Raw genomic sequence first — 11,754 nt, 5'->3', positions numbered from 1 at the left:
CCTCCTTGGGCCTCCATGCCAAGTTGGCACAGAACACCCTGACTTTCTGTGGGGACTGCCATGATCTTACCAACTTGAAACTCACTACACCAATCCAATGACTCAAATAGCTTCCTAAGACTTCCCTAAGCTCATCTAAATCAAGGCCCCATGAGGGCCTCATCATTGACATTGCTTTAACCACTCAAGGATACAATTAATCCTAAAGTGCCCTGTTTTGTCCTATACTCAAAGATGTGTGTGTGCATCTATGTAAATGATTGTTTTTATGACTTCTAAGGCTACTGGAGACTTGTATACATCAAGTCCCACCTCCAGGAGACTTGGGCCTATGAGGGCCTAAGCATGACACATCCAATTCTCATGGTTTCTAAGGTGTAAAAATCTGCCATGGTGTGTGTGTGACTCCTTCCACCTTAACACCCTCCAAAACTCTATAAACCAACAAACCAAGCCTCAACTCCTAGTCTATACTATACATATACCTACTGACTATTTACACAAAGCAAGATATCACAATATTTGACCATTTAAAAGCACAAAACCGAGGCAATATTAGTTCAAAAACAGGGCAGATTTTCATGGAGCATTCTTGAGCCAATTTTCAAATATAACAACATGGTATTCACATAAGAGCTATTGATTATTGCTAGATATCATCATACACACTATAAACTATCATTTTAACACTTGAATCATGGCATGCATTTCTCAAAAATCACATACAAAACTCAAAGTCCTGGCATTTCATTCGGTTTTCTCATAATTCAACATGCATCACTAGAACCTCTTTTACATAGCTCTAAATCATCATATAACATCAAAATACACAACATGCAAGGGCTGAAATCACACCAAAAACTAAGCAAATCATTATACCTTTCGAATATACAAGAAACCATCTCAAAAACATGAAGTTTCAAGATCATCACATACATATATACATTCGGCTCCTCTTGAGAGTCATTGCCAAATGTGATGAATCAAGAGGATGCCTTGGTCAAATAAAGGTATAAACCCATCCAAGATCATCTCAAGTTCATCTTTAGGAGCCACCAAAATAGAGACCCTAAGCTCATAAGAACCAAGGCCCTATTTCGGCTCCAAACTCAACATGCAAACAAAGTTCTAACCTTAAAGTGAAGATACAAGCTTGAGTGATGAAAGTTTTGGCCTCCAAAAGCTTGAAATGATGAAGAATGAAAAAAAATGGTAGAGAGAGGTATAGAGAGAGATTCGGCCGAGAGGGAGATGAGGGAGTAGAGAGAAATGAGAGAAGTGAGAGAGAGAGGAGAGAAATGAGGGTTTTGGTGGGTGAAAGGGGGTGTGACAAGTGGAGCTATATGCTTGCTTTGACCCCTCTTTTGACTAGAAAAGTGTTAGTGGGGTTGGAAATGTCTAGCTTGTCCTTGGAAGCAATGTAGGTGGTGTTTGCATGCAAGGGTAATGTAGACATTTGATAAATAATAAAAGTGTGATTAAAAGAGTATCAAAAGAAAGAGTTTTAGTAAATAAAGTACAAATCTAATCTTGAAATTAATATCACAAATAATATGAGATTTTAGAAGTTTAATAAAATAGTTTTCATAAATTTTGGACAAGGAATGAATTTTAAAAGAAATATTACAAGTAGAGCTCAAATATACATATCACACAAAAATATAAAACACGAATATAATACATATAAAGTCTCGAGAGAAATATATATATTCATCGCTATTTTACAAGTTAAAGTTATCGGCTTCTCGCAATTATCAAATATCACTAAATTATATCAATCTCTACTATTATTGAATCGGGTAGCGACAACGATCATATTTATTAATATAAAGTCAAAACCGTCGCAACTAGTAATACTATTTAATCGCGTAGCGAGAATTATTCATCAAAGATCATACAAGTACATTCTAACTATAATCGAAAGTCACGTAACAATAAAAGAGTCAATTTCACATAATTTGGCAATTAAAACACAAAATTTATATATCACTAAAATGAAATACAGTAATATATATAAGTCAAATATTACAGGCGTTACACGAATCGTGCAAGATAATTAATCGCGTAGCAAAATCTCTCGCATACGACTATCTATACACGAAATAGAATCTAATTATGCCATCAAGTCATGTATAAATCCCAATTATCACTAAATCGCGTAACAAGAAATCTTACTCGCGTACAAAATATATCATGTAGAAATTATATTAGTGATACTTGCAATACCACATAACAAGAGAATATATATACATTCTTATATAACGATTCCACGTATTCGACATAATGACATAGAATATAAGTATCGTGCTTATGAAATAGTTCAAAATTATCGGTTGTTACATCCTCTCCCCCTTATAGGATTCTGTCCTCAGAATCTAGGAGAATAATTGAGGATACCGATTCCGCATATCAGACTCTAACTCCCAAGTGGCTTCTTCTACCTTAGGATTCCTCCACAACACTTTTACCAATCTCACTGATTTCTTCCTAAGTTTACTTTCTTGCCGATCTAGTATTTGTACGGGATGTTCTTCATATGATAAATCAGTTTGGATCTCCATTGGTTCACTTTCTATCACATGATTGGCGTCCGGATTATACTTTTTGAGTAATGAGACATGAAACACATTATGCACGTGCTGGTATTGTGGTGGCAAGGCTAGCTCATAGGCAACTTTTCCAACTTGGTTCAAAACTTCAAAAGGTCCAATGTATCTCGGTGCTAGTTTTCCTTTCTTACCAAATCTGGTCAAACCCTTCCACGGTGATATTTTTAGCAATACAGCTTCCCCAATTTCAAACTTCACATCTTTTCGAGCGGAGTCCGCGTACTTCCTTTGTCTGTCTTGTGCAGCACTTAGTCTCTTCTTGATTTCTTGTGATGGTGTCCTTCATTTCTTGTACCAATTCAGGTCCTAAAACCTTTCCTTCTCCAACTTCATCCCAATTTGTCGGTGTTCTGCATTTCCGTCCATATAAAGCTTCGTATTGTGGCATGCCAATGCTGGAATGGTAACTATTATTGTATGAAAACTCCACAAGGGGTAAATGTTCGTTCCAACTTCCCTAAAAGTCAATGGCACAGCTTCGCAACATATCTTCAATGGTTTGGATTGTTCGTTCGCTTTGGCCGTCAGTTTGTGGATGATATGCCATGCTCATGTTCAACTTCGTCCCTAAATGTTCTTGAAATTGCCTCCAAAATCTCGAATTGAATCGTGGGTCTCGATCTGAAACTATTGATATAGGTACACCATGTCTCAACATGATTTCACGCACATACATATGAACTAGTCTATCTAAAGTCTTACTTCTCGTTAATTGGAAGAAAATGTGTTGATTTCGTAAGACGGTCAACTATTACCCAAATTGCATCGTGTCCAGAACGTGTTCGAGGTAATCCTACTACAAAGTCCATGGCAATATTTTCCCACTTCCATTCTGGAATCTTCAATGGCTGAATCAAACCACTCGGTCTCTGATGTTCGGCTTTTACCCTTTGGCATGTATCACATTTTGAAATCCATTCTGCAATTTCTCTTTTCATGTTCGACCACCAGAAATTCTTCTTTAAGTCTTGGTACATCTGGGTGCTCCCCGGGTGAATCGAAAATCTAGAGTTGTGTGCTTCTCGCAAAATATCATTCTTCAATTCAGTCACATTCGGAATCCAAATCCTTGATGAAAATATTAACACACCTTGCTCATCTTTCTGTGTACAAATTTCCTCTCCCGTCAACTGATTATCTTCTCGAGTCATCACTTCGTCTTGATATTTCTTTATCTTCTCTAGCAGAGTTGGTTGAAAGGTAATGGCATAACACGTTTCTTCCGCCCCTCCAAGTTCACAAAACTCCAATTGCAACTTTTCAATTTCATTTGACAACTTCCTTGACATTGAAATCACATTTAACTTCTCTTTTCTACTTAGTGCGTCTGCTACCACGTTGGCCTTCCCGGGATGATATTGTATCGAACAATCATAGTCTTTGATCAACTCCAACCATCGGCGCTGTCTCATATTTAGCTCTTTTTGAGTGAAAAGGTACTTCAGGCTCTTATGATCGGTATATATATCACATTTCTCCCCGTACAAATAGTGTCTCCACAATTTCAAAGCAAAAACTATCGCAGCCAATTCTAAATCATGAGTCGGGTACTTCTGTTCATGTGGCTTAAGTTGTCTCGAAGCGTACGCTATTACTTTTCCATGTTGCATCAACACGCATCCAAGTCCTTTGTAAGAGGCGTCACTGTATATCAATTCATCACTTCCAACAATATGTCCTAGAAATCTTACTTCAGTCAACCAAAACTCACATTTCGAGAATTTGGCATACAATCTTTCCTTTCGCAACACTTCCAACACTATTCTCAAATGTTCTTCATGATCAGCTTCCGTCTTTGAATACACCAAAATATCATCGATGAAAACTATGACGAATTTGTCTAAATATTCCTTGAATACTCGATTCATTAAGTCCATGAAAGCAGCCGGTGCATTCGTCAATCCAAAAGCCATAACAAGGAATTCGTAATGTCCGTACCGTGTTCGAAAAGTTGTCTTCGGTATGTCTTTAGCCTTAATCTTCAATTGGTGATATCCCGACCATAAATCAATCTTCGAAAAACAAGAAGCTCCCTTGAGTTGGTCAAACAGATTGTCAATTCTAGGCAAAGGGTACCTATTTTTAATTGTCAATTTGTTCAATTCTCGATAATCTATACAAAGTCTCATACTCCCGTCTTTCTTCTTCACAAACAAGACCGGTGCGCCCCAAGGTGAAACACTTGGCCGTATAAATCCCTTGTCTGATAGTTCTTGTATTTGCTTCGCCAATTCCTTCATCTCTGCCGGAGCCTGTAACGCCTGTAATATTTGACTTATATATATATACTACAGTATTTCATTTTGGTGATATATAAAATTTCGTGTTTTAATTTCCAAATTATGTGAATTGACTCGTTTATTGTTACATGACTTTCGATTATAGTTAGAATGTACTTGTATGTTATTTGACGAATAATTCTCGCTACGCGATTAAATAATATTACTAGTTGCGACGGTTTTGACTCTATATTAATAAAAGTGATCGTTGTCGCTACCCGATTTATTAATAATAGATATTGATACAATTTAGTGATATTTAATAATTGCAAGTATCCGATAAACTTTAACTTGTAAAATAGCGTTTTGGTATATATATTCTTCTCGAGATTTTACGTATATTATATTCGTGCTTTATATTTATGTGAAGTGTGTATATTAGAGCTTTACCTGTCATATTTCTTTTTAAATTCATTTCTTGTCCAAAATTTGTGAAAACTATTTTATTAAACTTCTAAAATCCCATATTATTTGTGATATTAATTTCATGATTTATCGATTTGTACTTTATTCACTAAAACTCTTTCTTTTAATACTCTTTTAATCACACTTTTATTATTTATCAAATGACTACATTACCCTTGCATGCATTTTACACCAACACTTGAAGAGAGGATAAGCAAGTCATTTCTACAATCCACTACCACTATTTGGTCAAGTCAAAACACAAGAAAACAAAATAATACATATTTCCACACTTCACTCATTCATATACACCAACTAAAATCAAACCCACTTCTCTCATCTCTCTCTTCTCTCTCCCTCACCTCTCCCTCTCGGCTCTCTCTCTCTAAACCCTCCTCCATTGCTGATTTCTTCATCTTCTTCAAGAATCAAGCTTGTTTTGCCAAGATCTTCATCACCTACACTTGTATCTTCTCTCTCAAGGTTAGATTAAGCTTGCATGTGACATTTGGAGCCGAAATGGGGCTTTAATCCTTATGGATTTAGCGTCACCATTTTGGAGGTTCCTAAATGATGATCTTGATGTGTTTTTGGTGAGGTTTCATACCTCATTTTGGCCAATGCACACTTGAATCATCACATTCGGCAATGATTCTAGAGAAGAGCCGAATGTATGTATGTTTGTACTTGGAAAACTCATGATTTTAAGGTTGTTTCTTGAATTTTCGAAGGATGTATGGTTGTGGTGAGATTTTGGTGAATAATCAGCCCTTGCATGTCTATTCTCTTGATGTTACAATGTGATTTAGAGCTATATTTGAGAGATTATAGGAATGCATGTTGAGTTATGTGAAAACCGAGTGTTAAGCTATGAATTTGAGTTTTGTATCTGATTTTTTAGTAATGCATGCCATGTTCTAAGTGTTAAAAAGATAGTTTATTGTGTGTATGATGATATCTAGTAGTAAACAGTAGCTATTGTGTGAATACCATGTTGATATACTCGAAATTTTGCTCATGTATGCTCCCTGAAATTTCTGCTCTGTTTTGGCTCACTATTTTGCTTCGGCATTGTGTTTTATATGGTTAAAAATTGTGGTATCTTGCTTGGTGAGGATATACAGTAGATATATGTATCATATAGAGTAGGTTTGTGGCTTGGTTGTTTGATTTATGGTGTTTGGAAGGGAGTTAAGGTGGAAGGAGTCACACACACACTTAGGCAGATTTTTACACTATAGAAAACATGAGAATTGGATGTGTCATGCTTAGCCCCTTATAGGCCCAAGTCTCCTGGAGTTGGGACTTGATGTATAAAAGTCTCCAGTAGCCTTAAAAGTCATAAAAACCATCATTTACATAGATGCACACACAAATTTCAGGGTACACCCCAGAACAGGGCACAATTGTGTCATTTGCACTTTTGAGTGTTAAAAACCTTGTCATTGATGAGGCCTTCATGGGGACTTGATCTAGATGAGTTTAGGGAAGTCTTAGGAAGGTATTTGAGTCATTAAATTGGTGTATTAAGTGAGTTTAGTGAGTTGCAACTTGGTAAAGTCAGGGCAGTCCACACAGCATGTCAGGGTGTTCTGTGCCAACTTGGCATGGAGGCCCAAGGAGGCCTGAGCAAGGCCTTGGTGTCATTCCAAGTGCACAACATAGATTTAAGTCTTAGGTATTCAGAAGAGTCACAATTTCATCAATGCACATGGTGGAAACACTTGTTTTTGCCAAAACCCCCAGGAGGTGTCAAACTGTCAAGGCAGAATGGTCACTTTAAGTACACTAGTTTTTAAGGACCTATATAGGCAAGGCCTTTGAGTCACACCACTTCATAATGTTAGTTTAGGATCATATTAACCTTTAGAAGTCAATTTAGAGTGTACCTTAAGTGGAGATGCCTCATTTCCACAAAAAAACACAAGTGTCACACATGGAGTCATACTTTAGAGTTAACTTAAGATGCATTGCATTTGAGTGTGTCATCAGTGAGGCCTTGACCTCAAATTGAGTCCATGAGTTAGTTTTAAGTCATATTAGATAGTTCAAGTTAGTTTAAGTCAATTCACTTAGTGTAGATGCATTATTTTTACTAAGGCACACAAGTGTCGCCAAGGTAAGCATACTAGTGAGTCACTTAGGTTGCACTTCAGTTGTAAGTCTTGGGAGGTGGGGCACAAGTGTGCCCTACTAATAATTGGTTAAGTTAAGGTCAGTAGAGTATAGTTAGGAGGTATTGGTCCTAGACCTTATGTGCTACTTGATTAATTGCTTAAGTGATTTAAGTATAATTAGAGGATCATTAAGTGATACTAGTTAAGTAACAAATGCCATGCTTTACTTGTTATGTGCATTACTTGATGATTATGTTACTTGTTTTAATTAAGTTTAAGTGTATATTTATTATATATGTATATATTTATATATATATATATATATATATATATTTATACACGAAAGGGTAGTTAGTGACGAGGATACTATTAATTATAGGTGCAAGTAGGAGGCCAGGCAAGGAACCCTTAGAAGCATCTATACAAGAGTTCAGTAAGCTTTATCCAGGCAAGTGAAACTCTTCCTTTATACTTGCTTGATAATTGTATACCCTGTGGATGTTGAATTACTGTTTACTTAGAACTGAATTACCTCATCACCCCACATGATCATGACTTTGGATTCCAATAATACCCTTAATACTTGAATCACCTTTTTCATATAATATCACCTTACAACCACATGAATTTACTCCAATAGTCCCTTGATGAATAATGAGAACTTGATACCCCACATTAAACTGAATTATCTCATTTGGAACCCTAATCTTAATAACATCCTTTACTTTAGAAAGATCACTTGTATTTTGAAAACACCCTTGCTTATAACTTGTCCTTGATCAAGACCCCTTTTGAAAATGATATGATTTGAAATGACCTTAAAAGGAATTGGATAATAATTTTATATTAAGACTGAGGCGCCAGTCAATTATTGCAGCATCAGTAGCGGGGAGCCTGATGTCTGTTTATGGCCAATGTGTGCCGAGGATCCTCCCTGGTTGAATCGCTTTATGTGGTTCGGAGCTTGGTGTGGGCTGATCACCCCTCAATGCTCGTAGCGCTGTGTGTTTCCAATTCCAATAAATTGATATCCCACATTGCACCTTTACTTGTGTTTATACCTTGTGATATCTGTTGTTGCTTTTGCACTTGTTATCTTGCATATTATGAACTGTTATATATACTGCTTTCACTTGCTGAGCTTTTTGCTCATATATATATTGTTGTTGTTATAACCCTTCAGTGAAACCCGAGAATGGCCCGATTCAAGCAGACCGCACGTAAATCCACCTCAGGGAATGGGATTGCCTACCGCCGTATGATGGAGCAGGTTGGGGACTCGTAGTTCCCTAGTGGTTATCTTTTGAACTTTTGGGATTTAAAATTTGTAGTAATGACTTAGACTTAATTCGGATTTTATTTTGGGTTGTAATAACTTTAGATGTTGTTCATACTCATTCCTGGTGATCACGGGTTTGTGGATTTAGACTTGTAGTTTAATCTTTATAACTCTGTAGTTTAATTATATATATCGATATGCATGCTTTAGTCGGTTATTTATGTTGGGTCCGTCACAGAGCCATTCTATAAGGAGCCTTCGAAACAGGTTCGTTGCCGGGTGCAAGTTCTATTGTAAACTCGATTAGTCGGTCCGGAGGTAAGCCAGGAAGTTCTTCGGGAAACACATCTATAAAATCTCTCACTACTGGAATGTTTTCGGGGCTAGAAACTTCTTTACTCTTATCAATTACATACGCCAAATATGCCTCGCATCCCTTCCGAATCATCTTCTTTGCTTGCATCGAAGTAAGAAATGTTTGAGTTTGCCTTTGACCCTTGAATGTTACCTTCTTGCCTTGCGGTGAACTCAATACTACCCTTTTATTCTTGCAATCTATTTGAGCATTGAAGGTTGTCAACCAATCCATCCCTAAAATCACGTCGAATTCGCCTAACTGGAAAGGAATAAGACTCGCAGGAAATACGTGTCCGGCTATCACTATTGTACAATGGGGGCACACATGTTCTACGGATATTCGATCTTGATTAGCTAAGACAACAGATAGGGGTTCATGCATCAATTGGGTTTCACAATTCAACTTATCAACAAAAGACTTCGAAATAAATGACCTTGTAGCTCCCGAGTCAATCAATACTTTAGCACTAGCAGTGTTCACAGAAAGCGTACCTGAAACTACATCAGAACTTTGAATTGCATCCTTTACATTCATGTTGAAAGTCCTTGCTTGTGCCGGATAAGTCAAAGCTGGATGAGATGAGGATGATGCCATTTGAGGTTGATTGAAAGGCATTGGAAATGATGGTGCTGGCATAGAAGTTGCTTGATTCATCGGATATGGCATAGCAGTCATTTGTAGCAATTGATTGTTAATCGCTCGTTTGCATTCCCTCGACACATGTCCTACTTTACCACACTTGTAGCACGTGATGTTGGCCTTCTGATTCTTACATTCATGAGCATAATGGCCTTTTGCGTGACACTTGTAACAAACTACATTCGCCTTGTTGCAAATCCCCATATGCTTCTTATTACAAACCTTACACTCCGGAATTGATCCTTGCGGGGGTTTCTGTCCACTCGATTGAGATCTGTTTTCTTGTGACTTGTTCCCAAATTCTCTCTTCTTGAAGTTTCCGGGTCCACTTTGAGGTTTAAACTTTTGATTAATTTTCTGATTCTGGCCCTTGTAACTTGAGCCTTCTTCTCCCGACTCAAATCTTCTCTTTTTGTTGCCCTTTTCCTTCTGATTCTGCTCACTCTCACCTTCAATTACCATTGCTTTTTGAACTACTTCAGCATAAGTAGTCAATTCAAAAGCTGCCACTCGACTTCTCAACCAAGGCTTTAGTCCTTGTTGAAACCTCTTCGCTCTCTTCTCTTCAGAATCAACATACTCTCCCATAAATCTAGATAGTTCAGTGAAATTCTTCTCATACTCCCCAACCGTCATATTATCTTGCTTCAATTCAAAGAACTTCATCTCCATTTGTGTTTGCATATAGCGAGGAAAGTACTTATCCAAAAACATTCTCTTAAATCTGTCCCAATTAATAATTCCTTCGGGTTCTAAAGCTTTTGCTGTTTCCCACCAATAGTTCGATTCTCCCTTAAGAAAATAAGTAGCATACTCCACCTTCTGATTATCTCCAACTTTTGTCAAGGCAAAAGCCTTCTCCATCTCCTTTAACCAAGCATGAGCTTCAACCGGATCTTGGGTTCCTTTGAATTCCGGGGGTTTTACGGATTGGAAGGTTTTGAAGGTGGTGACATTTTCTGGAGGTGGTTGTGGTGGTTGCATTTGTTGAATAAGTTGTTGTTGTTGGGCAATAGTGGCTGTTTGTTGGCGTACCAATTCTAGAAGTTGTGCTATATCAGGGTTCTGGTTTGCGTTTCGGTTTCCTTCTTCTGCATTCTCTCGGTTATTAGTGGGTCTTCCTCGAGCTCTTCTAGGTGCCATATTCTGAAATAAGAGTTATACAATTTTAAATGATACAAGGTTATGGTATTATTTGCAATTACCATGGTATGCAGTTCAATATAATCAATAGAAATGATGCATGGTTATAAGCAAATTTAAAGAGCAATATAGGAATCAAGGAAAGTGCATTACTGAATTAAAACATGGTTCGAAACTGAAAGTTACGAATGTCAAAGTACGAAATATGAGTACAGATCCTAATCAAAATAGTACGAAAGTCTAGAAAAAGCAACAGCCTAAGCAACTAAAGGTCACGTCCTCTAGTCCTCGTCCTCCTCCTCGGTCTCCCCCTCACGGGTCCTAGGGATGTCAGGGTTCGTGTCCTCACGCAGCATCTTGACCATGCTCCTAAGTTCATCCGCTATCATCTGCACAGTGAGCTGGCTGGACCGGTCACGGTGTACTGGCAACTCCTCCAACCTGGATGTGGCCACCTGGGTCAATGACTCAAGCCTAGAGATGGTCTTCTCCTTAGGTCCGTCACCCATTATATGATCACTCGAATAGACCTCCTCGATGCGCTCCATGAGCCTGTCATACTTCCCTTGGATAGTGTCGAGCTCCAACCTCAAGTCAGCATAGACAGAAAAGGGAATAGGTTCAGGCGGCGGGACCGAAGATGAGTGCTCACGTTGCTGTCAATAATATATATATATATATATATATATATATATATATACACACACAAAAGGGTTAGATACGATTAAATCTGATGCCAAAAATGTCACACCCCAAACCAACACACGCACACGAATTTATATAATATGGACAAGAGACAGATAAATAATAAATCCGGAAATTAAGAGTACATAATTTAAATCCCAAAAGATAACATTTAGTTAATTACAAGTCCAAAAGAGTGAAATAAAGTCCCAAAAGATCTTATAAGTTCAGAGTGTGGATC

General features: G+C 37.6%; 1 protein-coding gene across 1 annotated transcript; it reads right to left on the bottom strand.

The window, feature by feature from the left end:
- Window positions 1-8,921: 8,921 nt before the first annotated feature.
- LOC108203463 (uncharacterized) lies at window positions 8,922-10,829 on the bottom strand. Its single transcript, XM_017372405.2, has one exon. The coding sequence runs from the start codon at window positions 10,827-10,829 to the stop codon at window positions 8,922-8,924; it is 1,908 nt and encodes a 635-aa protein (XP_017227894.2).
- Window positions 10,830-11,754: the final 925 nt, after the last annotated feature.

Source organism: Daucus carota, chromosome 4, assembly GCF_001625215.2.
Source record: "Daucus carota subsp. sativus chromosome 4, DH1 v3.0, whole genome shotgun sequence".
In the NCBI taxonomy this organism is placed as follows: domain Eukaryota; kingdom Viridiplantae; phylum Streptophyta; class Magnoliopsida; order Apiales; family Apiaceae; genus Daucus; species Daucus carota.
The sequence above is the reverse complement of the archived record's forward strand: the minus strand, read 5'-3'. Positions and strand labels throughout refer to the sequence as shown.